General features: G+C 49.2%; 1 protein-coding gene across 6 annotated transcripts in view; it reads right to left on the reverse strand.

The window, feature by feature from the left end:
- The window catches only part of fcho1 (FCH and mu domain containing endocytic adaptor 1), a 47,586-nt gene that overhangs the window by 30,911 nt on the left and 2,542 nt on the right, over positions 1–14,133 (reverse strand). For 4 of the 6 annotated variants that reach the window (XM_017467034.3, XM_053680459.1, XM_017467032.3 and 1 more), the window contains exon 2: positions 767–821. The exons of 1 other annotated variant lie outside the window; for it this stretch is intronic. In XM_017467034.3, coding sequence (XP_017322523.1) covers positions 767–799 — 33 coding nt within the window. In that variant the 5' untranslated portion in view covers positions 800–821. Of the gene's footprint in view, positions 1–766; positions 822–10,760; positions 10,878–14,133 lie in introns of all 6 variants that reach the window. One more of the 6 variants, XM_053680458.1, reaches the window with a different exon arrangement.

The raw sequence follows: 14,133 nt of genomic DNA on the forward strand, positions 1-14,133 counted from the left end.
ATTCAAGGCATGTTCCATACGGAGTCTCAAATGACCTGTAAATCCAGTTTTGCACATTTTTTGTCATTCAGTGGGCGGGGCTTCTCGGGGTCAGATGTTTGGAACAAGAACAAGACAGACATCCGTCTCTCTCTCTCTCTCTCTGTCTCTCTCTCTCCCCGTCCGTCTCTATCTCTCTCTCTCCCCGTCCGTCTCTATCTCTCTCTCTCCCCGTCCGTCTCTATCTCTCTCTCTCTCTCCCCCATCTGTCTCTCTCTCTCTCTCCCCGTCTGTCTGTCTCTCTCTCTCCCCGTCCGTCTCTATCTCTCTCTCTCCCCGTCCGTCTCTCTCTCTCTCTCTCTCCCCGTCCGTCTCTCTCTCTCTCTCCCCCATCTGTCTCTCTCTCTCTCTCTCCCCGTCCGTCCGTCTCTCTCTCTCTCTCTCCCCCCATCTGTCTCTCTCTCCCCGTCCATCTGTCTCTCTCTCTCTCTCACCATCTGTGTCTCTAACGTCTGTCTTTTTTAATCATCGGTTTTGTTGAGTTTTTTTCCTCTCTCCGTTTCTCCCTCTCTCCGTTTCTCCCTCTCTCCGTTTCTCCCTCCCTCTCGCCCGCTCAGCGAGGAGCACACCTGAAATAGCTCGGCCAGGTGTGCAGAGACCGCAGAGCGCTCCAGTCCCCGAGGACCAGCTGACACGACTCAGCTCTTTCCACTCCTTCACACACACACACACACACACACACACACACACACACACACACAGTAAGATAAATGAAACACACACTCACCCAGAAATTGTTCCTGAAGTACATGCTCTCCATTTTGAGGCTTTTCTACAGAGCTCTGTGGAGGAAAAGGAAAAACAGGCATCACGTCATCGCCAGTCCGTAACGTAGTGACACACAGCTGCGTTTCAGTTCTGCGCCGCCGACAGAGACAGAGACCGAGACCGAGACAGAGACAGAGACAGAGACCGAGACAGAGATAGAGACCGAGACAGAGATAGAGACAGAGACAGAGACAGAGACCGAGACAGAGCTCCGCTTCAGTGTTTAATCCAGCTCAGAGACACGAGCCTGTAACAGCTACAGCTCCACGAACCCGTCACACACACCTTTCCACAACATGGCAACTTTTAGATGATCGTTCTACTGCATTTCCCCATTAAAAAAACTGCTACAGATAAATGTGAAATTAAAGCTGATTCGATGCTGAAGTCTCGACTGTTTCAAATCTTTACAACTTTTTTTTTTTTTACCAGTTTTAACAGAATTAAAACGTACACTGATTTATTTAACAATGTTACTGTGTGTTAATAAATAAATAATCTGGTCTCTGCGTAAATCACATGACTGCAGCTGAGCCAATCGACATGTGAATTAACTGTCTCTCTGTCTGTCTGTCTCTCTTTCTGTATATCTCTCTGTCTGTCGTTCTGTCTCTCTTTCTGTATATCTCTCTGTCTCTCTTTCTGTATATCTCTCTGTCTGTCGTTCTGTCTCTCTTGGGCGGTTTTCTGTCTGTCTCTCAATCTCTTTGTCTGTCTGTCTGTCTGTCTGTCTGTCTCCCTCTCTCTCGCTGTCTGTCTGTCTCCCTCTCTCTTGCTGTCTGTCTGTCTCCCTCTCTCTCTCGCAGTCTGTCTGTCTGTCTCTCTCTCTCTCGCAGTCTGTCTGTCTGTCTCTCTCTCTCTCGCAGTCTGTCTGTCTGTCTCTGTCGCTGTCTGTCTGTCTGTCTCTCTCTCTCTCACTGTCTGTCTGTCTTTCTCTCTCTCTCTCTCACTGTCTGTCTGTGTCTCCCTCTCTCTCGCTGTCTGTCTGTCTCCCTCTCTCTCGCTGTCTGTCTGTCTCCCTCTCTCTCGCTGTCTGTCTGTCTCCCTCTCTCTCGCTGTCTGTCTGTCTCCCTCTCTCTCGCTGTCTGTCTGTCTCCCTCTCTCTCGCTGTCTGTCTCCCTCTCTCGCTGTCGGTCTGTCTCCCTCTCTCTCGCTGTCTGTCTCCCTCTCTCGCTGTCGGTCTGTCTGTCTCCCTCTCTCGCTGTCTGTCTGTCTTTCTCTCTCTCTCTCACTGTCTGTCTGTGTCTCCCTCTCTCTCGCTGTCTGTGTCTCCCTCTCTCTCGCTGTCTGTCTGTCTGTCTCCCTCTCTCTCGCTGTCTGTGTCTCCCTCTCTCTCGCTGTCTGTGTCTCCCTCTCTCTCGCTGTCTGTGTCTCCCTCTCTCTCGCTGTCTGTGTCTCCCTCTCTCTCGCTGTCTGTGTCTCCCTCTCTCTCGCTGTCTGTGTCTCCCTCTCTCTCGCTGTCTGTCTGTCTCTCTCTCTCTCTCTCGCTGTCTGTCTGTCTCTCTCTCTCTCTCGCTGTCTGTCTCTGTCTCTCACTGTCTGTCTGTCTGTCTCCCTCTCTCTCGCTGTCTGTCTGTCTGTCTCCCTCTCTCTCGCTGTCTGTCTGTCTGTCTCCCTCTCTCTCGCTGTCTGTGTCTCCCTCTCTCTCGCTGTCTGTGTCTCCCTCTCTCTCGCTGTCTGTCTGTCTCTCTCTCTCTCTCTCGCTGTCTGTCTCTGTCTCTCACTGTCTGTCTGTCTCCCTCTCTCTCGCTGTCTGTGTCTCCCTCTCTCTCGCTGTCTGTCTGTCTGTCTCCCTCTCTCTCGCTGTCTGTGTCTCCCTCTCTCTCGCTGTCTGTGTCTCCCTCTCTCTCGCTGTCTGTGTCTCCCTCTCTCTCGCTGTCTGTCTGTCTCTCTCTCTCTCTCTCGCTGTCTGTCTGTCTCTCTCTCTCTGTCTGTCTGTCTCTCTCTCTCTCTCTCGCTGTCTGTCTCTGTCTCTCACTGTCTGTCTGTCTCCCTCTCTCTCGCTGTCTGTCTGTCTGTCTCCCTCTCTCTCGCTGTCTGTCTGTCTGTCTCCCTCTCTCTCGCTGTCTGTGTCTCCCTCTCTCTCGCTGTCTGTGTCTCCCTCTCTCTCGCTGTCTGTCTGTCTCTCTCTCTCTCTCTCGCTGTCTGTCTCTGTCTCTCACTGTCTGTCTGTCTCCCTCTCTCTCGCTGTCTGTGTCTCCCTCTCTCTCGCTGTCTGTCTGTCTGTCTCCCTCTCTCTCGCTGTCTGTGTCTCCCTCTCTCTCGCTGTCTGTGTCTCCCTCTCTCTCGCTGTCTGTCTGTCTCTCTCTCTCTCTCTCGCTGTCTGTCTCTGTCTCTCACTGTCTGTCTGTCTCCCTCTCTCTCACTGTCTGTCTGCCTGTCTCTCTCTCTCTCTCCCTGTCTCTCAATGTCCTTCGGTTGAACCGCTTCAGACGCTCGCTCGCAGTGAGTTTTGATTGGTTCCTTCAGCATGACGCGTTACATCAGCACGAGTTTGTGCTGGAGAGAAGACGCCATGTCGGCTGTGTGGGAGTTTTTCAAGGTGGCAAAAAACAAAAAAGAGGACCAACGTGAGGACGAAGTAGAGCAAAAACACCGCGATACAACCAACGAATGTAATCAGACACGTTTTATCAGACAAAAGTCGCTGCGAGACAAACGGCAGCGGCGCCCAGGAACAGAAATGAGCTCACACACGGCAGGTACCGCAGACGTGATTCCCTTGCCGCTTCCCCTCGACCGCTCCTCCTGTTCAGGTTTTAAAATAAAAGCAGGTGTCCACGGTACATCTTCGCCTTTTGGGTTTTTTTGTAATCAGACTCGCAAAAATAACATCAAGGTTTAGATTTATCGGCCAATGTATCGGTTATCGGCTTCCAAATACAAAGAACTACCAGTTATCGGTTTCGGGCTGAAATTTCCAAATCGGTGCATATCCATGACCATGAAGATGATGATGATGAAGATGAAGATGATGATGAAGATGATGAGGATGGAGCGGTGCACGGAGCGCGGTTGTAGCCCATCATGTCCCTGTAGCAGAGCTGGACAGCAGAATGTAAGCGGATCAGCGTAACACGCTGCAGCGGAGAACAAAGCCGAGCTGAAGGGCAGAATAAAGAGGAGCGGTCCGGGGCGATCAGGCGGAAACTCTAACTCCCACCGGGGTTAGGCCGAGCGAGGGTGATGAAAAGGCACCTCTAACAGGATAAAAATGTCCGATCGTGGGGGACGGAAAGACAGCAGCAAACTCAGGAGAGAGAGAGAGAGAGAGAGAGAGAGAGAGAGAGAGACGAGAACAAGTCATTAATTCACTTTAATACAATACAGGAGGCTCTTTAACACGAAGCGGGAGGAAACGATTGGCTTTACATTCCCTATAAACACCGCAGAGCATTGTGGGTATTCTCTATACACGTCCACTGGACCTAATGTACCGCAATGCATTGTGGGTATTCTCTATACACGTCCACTGGACCTAATGTACCGCAATGCATTGTGGGTATTCTCTATACACGTCCTCTGGACTTAATATACCGCAGTGCATTATGGGTATTCTCTATACACGTCCACTGGACCTAATATACCGCAGTGCATTGTGGGTATTCTCTATACACATCCTCTGGACTTAATATACCACAGTGCATTGTGGGTATTCTCTATACACATCCTCTGGACTTAATATACCACAGTGCATTGTGGGTATTCTCTATACACGTCCACTGGACCTAATATACCGCAGTGCATTGTGGGTATTCTCTATACACGTCCTCTGGACTTAATATACCGCAGTGCATTGTGGGTATTCTCTATACACGTCCACTGGACCTAATATACCGCAGTGCATTGTGGGTATTCTGTACTAATTGCCATTGTTTTGGTTGCCATGTTACTGTTGCTATGGTTACACACAAGGCTTTTTTGCTGAGCACGAATTCTGACTTCATACAGCAGCAGAGAGAGATTCGTCCTTGTGCTGCGGATTTAACACTGCTGTTCAACCCGAGTGAACCACAGGGGGATTACACACACACACACACACACACACACACACACACACACACACACACACACACACCACAATCTCTCTCGCTGTCTCTAATTCTTTCTCTTTGTGCCTTTCACTCACCCTCTTTCTCTCCAGCTCTGCCTGTCCCTCTCTATCCACCTCCCTCTCTCCTGCTCTATCTCCATGTCTGTCTCTCCCTATCTTTCTCTCTCTCTTTCCCTCTGCATCTCTCTCTCCTCTTGTCCCTCTCAGTCCCTCTCAGTGTCTATCTCTCTCTCTCTCTCTCTCTCTCTCTCTCTATCCAGATCCCTTTCCCGGTCTCTCCCCACTACTCTGTCTCCGTCAGCATCATCAGTAATTAACTCAGTGCTGGAGTCTGTAGAGATGTGGATCTTGGCAGATAACGCAGCGTGTGTTGGCCGTGAGCAGAACCTGCAGCGGCTCTCGGGACAGCGCCGGGATTTGAACTCATGACGTCGTGGTCACTGGAGCAGAACCTGAACCACAGAGCTACCGTGAAGTCCTGAGCACAGACGCGTTAGATCGGAACGCTTCCAAACTGGCCGATGATCACCGCTAGCACAAAGTTCTGCAGACGTTTAAGATCACTCACTCAGATCACGCTGATCACCACACAACCTGAACACAGGTGTGAAATTCAGACGTCCTCCACGCTACATCTCTCTCATCTGTCTCTCAGTCCTTCTCTCCGTGTCTCTCTCACTCACTCCATCTCACTATGTCTCTCTCCATCCGTCTCTCTCCTTCCGTCTCTCTACATCTCTCTCCATCTGTCTCTCTACTGCTCTCTCTCTCCATCCGTCTCTCTCCATCCGTCTCTCTATGTCTCTCTCCTGTCTCTTTCCAACCGTATCTCTACGACTCTCCACTGCCATCTCTCTCCATCCGTCTCTCTACGACTCTCTCCTACTGTCTCTCTCCTTCCGTCTCTCTACATCTCTCTCCTACTGTCTCTCTCCATCCGTCTCTCTACGACTCTCTCCTACTGTATCTCCCCATCCGTCTCTCTACTGCCATCTCTCTCCATCCTCTCTACGACTCTCTCCTACTGTCTCTCTCCTTCCGTCTCTCTACTGCCATCTCTCTCCATCCGTCTCTCTACGACTCTCTCCTTCCGTCTCTCTACTGCCATCTCTCTCCATCCGTCTCTCTATGACTCTCTCCTACTGTCTCTCTCCATCCGTCTCTCTACTGCCATCTCTCTCCATCAGTCTCTCTACATCTCTCTCCTACTGTCTCTCTCCATCCGTCTCCCTACTGCCATCTCTCTCCATCCGTCTCTACTGTCTCTCTCCATCCGTCTCTCTACGACTCTCTCCTACTGTCTCTCTCCATCCGTCTCTCTACTGCCATCTCTCTCCATCCGTCTCTCTACGACTCTCTCCTACTGTCTCTCTCCATCCGTCTCTCTACTGCCATCTCTCTCCATCCGTCTCTCTACGACTCTCTCCTACTGTCTCTCTCCATCCGTCTCTCTATGACTCTCTCCTACTGTCTCTCTCCATCCGTCTCTCTACTGCCATCTCTCTCCATCCGTCTCTCTACGACTCTCTCCTACTGTCTCTCTCCATCCGTCTCTCTATGACTCTCTCCTACTGTCTCTCTCCATCCGTCTCTCTACTGCCATCTCTCTCCATCCGTCTCTACTGTCTCTCTCCATCCGCCTTATCTACGTCTCTCTACAACTCTCTCCTACTGTCCCTCTCCATCTGTCTCTCTACTGCCATCTCTCTCCATCCGTCTCTCTACATCTCTCTCTCCATCCGTCTTATCTACGTCTCTCTCCATCCGTCTCTCTCCGACTCTCTCCTACTGTCTCTCTCCAGCTATCTCTCTCCATCCGTCTCTCTAAATCTCTCCTACTGTCTCCCTCTCCATCCGTCTTATCTACGTCTCTCTCCTACTGCCTCTCTCCATCTGTCTCTCTACGACTCTCTCCATCCGTCTCTCTACATCTCTCTCCTACTGTCTCCCTCTCCATCCGTCTTATCTACGTCTCTCTCCATCCGTCTCTCTACTGCCATCTCTCTCCATCCGTCTCTCTACATCTCTCTCCTACTGTCTCCCTCTCCATCCGTCTTATCTACGTCTCTCTCCATCCGTCTCTCTACGACTCTCTCCTGCTGTCTCTCTCCATCCGTCTCTCTCCTGCTGTCTCTCTCCAGCTATGTCTCCCACCCCTTCTCTCTACGTCTCTCTCCATCGGTCTCTCGCTCATTTCGCTCTACGTCTCCCTCTCTCTTTGTCTCTCACCCGGTCTCTTTCTATCCCCCCCCCCTCTCTCTCTCTCTCTCTGCATAAAGTGCCGATCATTTCTTTAACTTAACCTCAAATCGATCTTGTGAATGAACCTTCCCACTGATGAGCGATTATTTTCAATAACTCTACGACACAACACACCGCACCACAAAACTAACAAACGAACAAAAACGCTGGCGCACAGTCGACGCCCCAGACACGGATGAAGAACAAACACCGGTATACATTTGGGATTATTTCGACAGATCATCTCTACGCGGCAAAAAACGTCACGTCGCCACTGGCCCTTATTTTCACGTGCTCACGGTCGCCGTACCGCTCCTCCTTAAACAATGTGCTTGTGTACCATTAAAATCAGTAGCCAAATTTGCTAGCGAGCTAACATCATCAGGAGACCTTTAAAGAGGACGAGCGATCCAGAGCTCCCGTTTTTAACCCGGAGTGCGCCTCCGGCACGAGTGTGTGCGACGTCACGCCGTCGGGTTTTCCTCCCCGCACGGCTTTATCGGAGCAGAGACGGAGACCCGAGGGCCACACGCTCAGAAAGCAGAAAGGGTGCACATACTTTCCAGATCAAAGCCCAGAATAGAAGATCCTCTCGAGTCTTTGGGGAATGAGTTTGCAAATGCCAAGGAGAGAGAGGGAAAAAAAAAAGAGAGAGAGAGAGAGAGAGAGAGAGAGAGAGAGAGAGAGAGAGAGAGAGAGAAAGAACGGAGTCTGGTCGGTTCTTTGGTGGCTCCATCTGTCAGAACCGGAGTGTTCTGGGTCAGAGAGAGAGAGAGAGAGGGGGGGGGGGGGGGGGGGTCGGAGGAAATAAAGGGAACAAAGAGAGTCCTAGTAAATAAAAGTAAATCAAAAAGGTCTCTCAGGGCAGAAAAGAGCACCGGTGAACCAATTGTTTGGGGGTGCCGTTACTTTTTAACAGCGGACAAATACGAAGGACGAGTGTTAGTATAAGTTAACGAGACCCGAGAATAAATAATAAGTCTCTCAGAAAGATGTCAGATCGTATACAGCGTCACAGGAAAACAACAACAACAAACAAAAAAAATAACACAACACGGTGCTAATTTGGGAGGCGCACGCTGAGCATCCTGAGCTGCGAGAACTTCCTGTCAGAGACCTGCCACTTCCTGCCGGCTGAAACCCGAACAATAACGTCGGCCCTAATCAGAAGAGGTAAAGATACGAGTGCTCATGCAGTCCAACGAGGAGACAACAACCATGCTGGTCAATCGAGCTGTGTGTGTGTGTGAGTGTGTGAGTGTGTGAGTGTGTGTGAGTGTGTGTGAGTGTGTGTGAGTGTGTGTGTGTGTGAGTGTGTGTGTGTGTGTGTGTGTGTGTGTGTGTGAGAGAGAGAGATACTGACATTTACCCTAATCATCATTTTCAGTTTTAACACATGGCAATAAATAAATATTTAATAATCCCCAACCTGAAGAGCAGAATTTCTACCACTTCAGGGTTAAGGAGAGGCGCGTAGTGATAATACAGTCTCTCTCTCTGTCTCTCTCTCTGTCTCTCTCTCTGCCTCTCTCACTGGCGCTCTCTTTTTGTCTCTCTGCCTCTGTCTCTCTTTTTTTCTGTCTCTCTGCCTCTCTCTCTCCTTCTTTGTTTCTCTGCCTCTCTCTTTCTTTTTGTCTCTCTGCCTCTCTCTTTCTTTTTGTCTCTCTGCCTCTCTCTTTGCCTGTCTCTCCTTCTTTCTGTCTCTCTGCCTCTCTCTCCTTCTTTGTTTCTCTGCCTCTGTCTCTCTTTCTTTCTGTCTCTCTGCCTCTCTCTCTCCTTTGTTTCTCTGCCTCTCTTTCTTTCTGTCTCTCTGCCTCTCTCTTTGCCTGTCTCTCTTTCTTTCTGTCTCTCTGCCTCTCTCTCTCTCCTTCTTTGTTTTTCTGCCTCTCTTTGCCTCTGTCTCTCTGCCTCTCTCTCCTTCTTTGTTTTTCTGCCTCTCTCTTTGCCTCTGTCTCTCTGCCTCTCTCTCTCTCTCTCCTTCTTTGTTTCTCTGCCTCTCTCTTTCTTTCTGTCTCTCTGCCTCTCTCTTTGCCTGTCTCTCTTTCTTTCTGTCTCTCTGTCTCTCTCTCTCCTTCTTTGTTTCTCTGCCTCTCTCTTTCTTTCTGTCTCTCTCCTTCTTTGTTTCTCTGCCTCTCTCTTTGTCTCGCTGCCTCCCTCTCTTTCTTTTTGTCTCTCTGCCTCTCCCTCTGTCTCTCTGCCTCTCTCTTTGCCTCCGTCTCTCTCTCCCCTTCTTTGTCTCCGCCTCTCTCTCTCCGTTTGTCTCTCTGTTTCCCCTCTATCTCTCTGTTCCTTTGTCTGTATCCGTTTCCCTCTGACAGTCTGTCTCTCTCTGTCTCTATCTGTCTGAGTCTCCCTACCAATACCGACAGATATCGCTCCCTCTCTCTACGCCCCACTCTCTCTACGCCCCACTCTCTCTACGCCCCCCTCTCTCTACGCCCCCCTCTCTCTACGCCCCACTCTCTCTACGCCCCACTCTCTCTACCGCATTAGCAGATTCGCCTCACACCAAACTTCTGCTTCATCGGACCTCCAGTTCCTGAGAAAGAGAAACTGTAAAAGGTTCTTGCTATGACCTCGTGCAAGAGAACTGGCCATGGCATGGACAGAACACTGAGCTCTTATTGATAAGTACATCCTCATCTCTCTCTCGCTCTCTCACTCACACACACACACACACACACACACACCCCGTGTAGGTCATGTGCTTCCTGGACGACCCAGATAACAAACTGACTCGAGGAGCCCGAGTTAGGAGACGTTTCCTCTGCACTGCAGTAAATAAAACCCAGACTGAAACCACATTATTTCCTTTAAAATAAAAAATTAATCAGTTACTTTTTCCACCACCAACAAAACAAACATGTGGCACAAAGCGATCAGTACTTTGCTCTGCTGCTAGTTACGGAAGTGCTCTCTCCTGAGAAAGGGTGTAGGGGTAGTGACGGAATTCTGGTGTACAGAATAACTGCAGTATCATGGAACTGACAGGCACAAAGACCACGCCCCCTTCACTGGTACTGACAAGTACAGAAACCACGCCCCCTTCACCGGGACTGACAGCCACAAAGACCACACCCCCTTCACCGAGACTGACAAGTACAGGAACCACGCCTCCTTTGCCGAGACTGACATGTACAGAAACCACACCCCCTTCAGCGAGACTGAAAGGTAGAGAAACCACACCCCCTTCACTGAGACTGACAGGTAGAGAAACCACACCCCCTTCACTGAGACTGACAGGTAGAGAAACCACACCCCATTCACTGAGACTGACAGGTAGAGAAACCACACCCCATTCACTGAGACTGACAGGTAGAGAAACCACACCCCCTTCACTGAGACTGACAGGTAGAGAAACCACACCCCCTTCACTGAGACTGACAGGTAGAGAAACCACACCCCCTTCACTGAGACTGACAGGTAGAGAAACCACACCCCCTTCACTAAGACTGACAGGTAGATAAACCACACCCCCTTCACTGAGACTGACAGGTAGAGAAACCACACCCCCTTCACTGAGACTGACAGGTAGAGAAACCACACCCCCTTCACTGAGACTGACAGGTAGATAAACCACACCCCCTTCACTGAGACTGACAGGTAGATAAACCACACCCCCTTCACTGAGACTGACAGGTAGAGAAACCACACCTACTTCTGTAGAGACTGACATTCATAATCCACGCCTCCTTCTATGGGGACCGACAGATATGGGACTGACCAACATAAGCCCCACCCCCTTCACTGTGACACAGATGCCACGCCCACTTCACTGGGGAAGAGACAGAAGTGGGAGAGAGAAACACGGCAGTGAAGAGAACTGTGATAAACAATAAACAGTAATGAAACAGAAGCGGCCTCGTCCCAAATCATCCCTGTGGCCTTGCTCTAGTGGAACAGACAGGCCGGTTGTTCCTTTGGGCTGTAAACAGAGAATCTGTGTTTTTTTGTGCTCACAGCATTGTAACAGTTGCAGCCCCTGTAACCAGGCCCGTAGCCACAGATCCTCCATCTGCTCTGTGTGTGTGTGTGTGTGTGTGTGTGTGTGTGTGTGTGAGAGAGAGAGAGGGAGCCAGCGCTGCTAACCAACCCAAAATCTCACCCCCTCTGCACTGCCCCGTTTGGCAAAGTGGTAAAACTGGCACGGAGGTAAACGAGGGCAGCGCGGCGGAGGCGTGACGGAGAAGCCCAGACACTCCGGAGGTCCTCCGCAGAGCCGAGAGGAAGCGGCCGCGTCCCAAACCGCCCCTGCTGCCTCGTGCTGAGCGGAACACTGTAGCGTGACCGTTGAGATACAGTGTAAAGTTCTACTTGGAACCCTTTCTGACGGAACCATTAACGCACTCGAACCTCCAGATTTTGTTCTTCCTCTTCCATCCGTCTGTTTTTCGGCCTGCTCTCCATTTACAGTCTCGATCTTTCTCTCGCTCTCTTTCTATCTCAATCTCTCTCTCTATCTCAATCTCTCTCTCGCTTTGTCTTTCTATCTCTCAATCTCTGTCCATCTCTCATTATCTCTCCGTCTATCTTTCTCTATCTGCCTGTCTACTTCTTTTTCCACCTCGCTCTCGCTCTCTCTCTCTCTCTCTGTAGGTAGTTGGTGCTGCTTTGCCAGTGACACTCAGTAAGATGACAGTCACAAACCAAACCTGTCCATCAGTGCTTTATACGTTTAAACGTTTATGCGTGTGTGTGTGTGTGTGTGTGTGTGTGCGCGCGCCTGTGTGTGTCTTGTGTTTCTTCGACTCAACATCGGACTCAAAGCCTTCACTGTTCCCCGTTTAATGAGACCCTCGGCACACACACTGAGCTGACGGCTGTGTGTGAGATCAGTGGCAGGAAGAAAACAGAGCCAAACCTCTTCACTTCAAGTGTGTGTGTGTGTGTGCGTGTGTGTGTGTGCGCGCCCCTCAGGCAGCATCGCACAATTAAAGCTCTTAACACTCTTTTGTGAAAGGTGATTGGCTTTTCCTGATTAGCAGCAGGTGACCAAGAATGTCTGTTACACACACTCGCACACACTCGCACCTCCTGTAGAACAATTCTGCGCTGAACTTTCAGGCACTGAAGAAAAAAACGAAAGAAAAAAAAAAAAAAAACCCTTACAACTCAAAACAGGAAACAATACCCTCTCCGGCCCGCGCCAGTGAAACTTACAGCGAGTGTAACGAGGCGTGGAGCTGAACTCACGAGATTTTATCAGATCTGGATGGAATCTATAACGACCGTAACGCGGCGCTTTTACAGCTAACGGCCCACGCGGGCGACTATAAAAGCTCCCGGGGTTACAGTTTAAAACGCAATTACGCACACACGCGACGAGAACGAGCGGAGAAAATAAACTCGCACGAGATCCAGCGCCGGTTTATAAAGACCTCCCGGTACCGATTAGTGATTCAGTACTGATTCGGATTTTACACACAGAAATCGGGACTTCATAACTCTGAGGTTGCCAGATGTTTCTTCAGCGGGAGCATCCGAGAGAGGGTTTAGTTTTGTCCAGACCATCATCTTTAAACACAACACTTTAAACTTGGGAGAAAAAAAAAAAAAGTGTATTTTTCTGTAAAATGACGCAACATAAAAGAAGACATTTAAAAATAAATAAGATCAAATAAAATAAACACGCCCGCGCTTTGAAGGATAATCCAACGTGCTAGACGTTAAGCGTTCTTCCTTATATTGATCTATGAATGGTCTGCAATTTATTAAACTGTTACTCAAATGACAGGATCGTATTTAGGCGTTTCATTTTTTCGACGTAAAATTTCAGCACGGCATATCGCGGTACGATTTTTTTTTTTTTTTTTTTTTTTTAAACTCGAACCCCACCCAGTTTGCATAACTCTCGCACAACTTCTGGAACTTCTACAGTTCGGTCCTTCCGGGATTTCACGATTTTGCGATCGCAGAAACCAAGGAAAAAAAAAAAAAAAAAATTATTATTATTATTATTATTATTATTTAAATCGAGGAAACTCCGCAGCGTTCGGAGGAGCTTTTCAAAACTAAACGCGTTGACGTCACATGTTCAGACAAAACCATCTTCGATTCATGCTTGTCGCACACGAGCACAGCTAAAAGGCCCGGTTTACCGACAGACATCGCCGCGAAAGAGCGCGAGAAACAATTTCGTGCGATTCGAGTAGTTTCCCGTAAAAAATTTTTTTTTTTAAATCTCCACAAGCAGAATTTTTGGCCGCAATAATCACATAAAAAACCCCCCCAAAAAATACCTCGAAGTGTGTGACGTCGTTATCAAATCCTCATCGTGTGTGCGTGACTCAACTACGAATGCTAGCCAGTCAGTGAACTGTTTATAAAAAAATAATTAATAAATAAAAATAAATAAATAAAAAAAATGTCGCACCGGAACATCCAGCGCACGCCGTCCGGACTATTTACATTTTAGGATCGATATTATAAACGTCCAGGCCGTTTATCGGCACCGTGTTTGTTTTTCAGGTGCTGAGGTTTGGATTCGGTTCGATTCCAAGTCAAACCGTCTTAATAATTTAATAAGAGCTTGATATAAGAAAGGACAGGACGTGAGAATTTGCTTTACAAAGTGTCCTTCCCGGTTCTGATCCATCACACCTGGGTAGAGCTCGAACAGAGGGTGCGCGCGGCGCTGGTAAACACGCCAGGGTGGTTTTAGGGTTCAGAGTTTAAACCGGTGATCGATGGGCACCGCGGTATCGTACACGCTGGATTAAACGGAGCTAGAGAGTGCGGAGAGCGAGACACGCTGCGATGTTTGACACGCTGTTTAACACGTCGTTACGGATTCTGGTCCCGATCCTTGCACTTCGTTAGAGAGAAAGCAGCCTGGGTGTCCAGGAGAACAGCTGTGTCCTGCTGTTGGGGAAAAAATTTCATAAAAATAATAATAATAATAATAATAATAATAATAATAATAAAGTAAGCGCCAGCCGTCGCGCTTCACCTTTTTGGTGCGATTCCCAGAATTCAATTCCATTAACGCTGCTTCGACGCATAACTCGTTCTCTTTCCTGTTAAAATGTCGC

Source organism: Ictalurus punctatus, chromosome 5 (genome assembly GCF_001660625.3).
Source record: "Ictalurus punctatus breed USDA103 chromosome 5, Coco_2.0, whole genome shotgun sequence".
Lineage (NCBI taxonomy): Eukaryota > Metazoa > Chordata > Actinopteri > Siluriformes > Ictaluridae > Ictalurus > Ictalurus punctatus.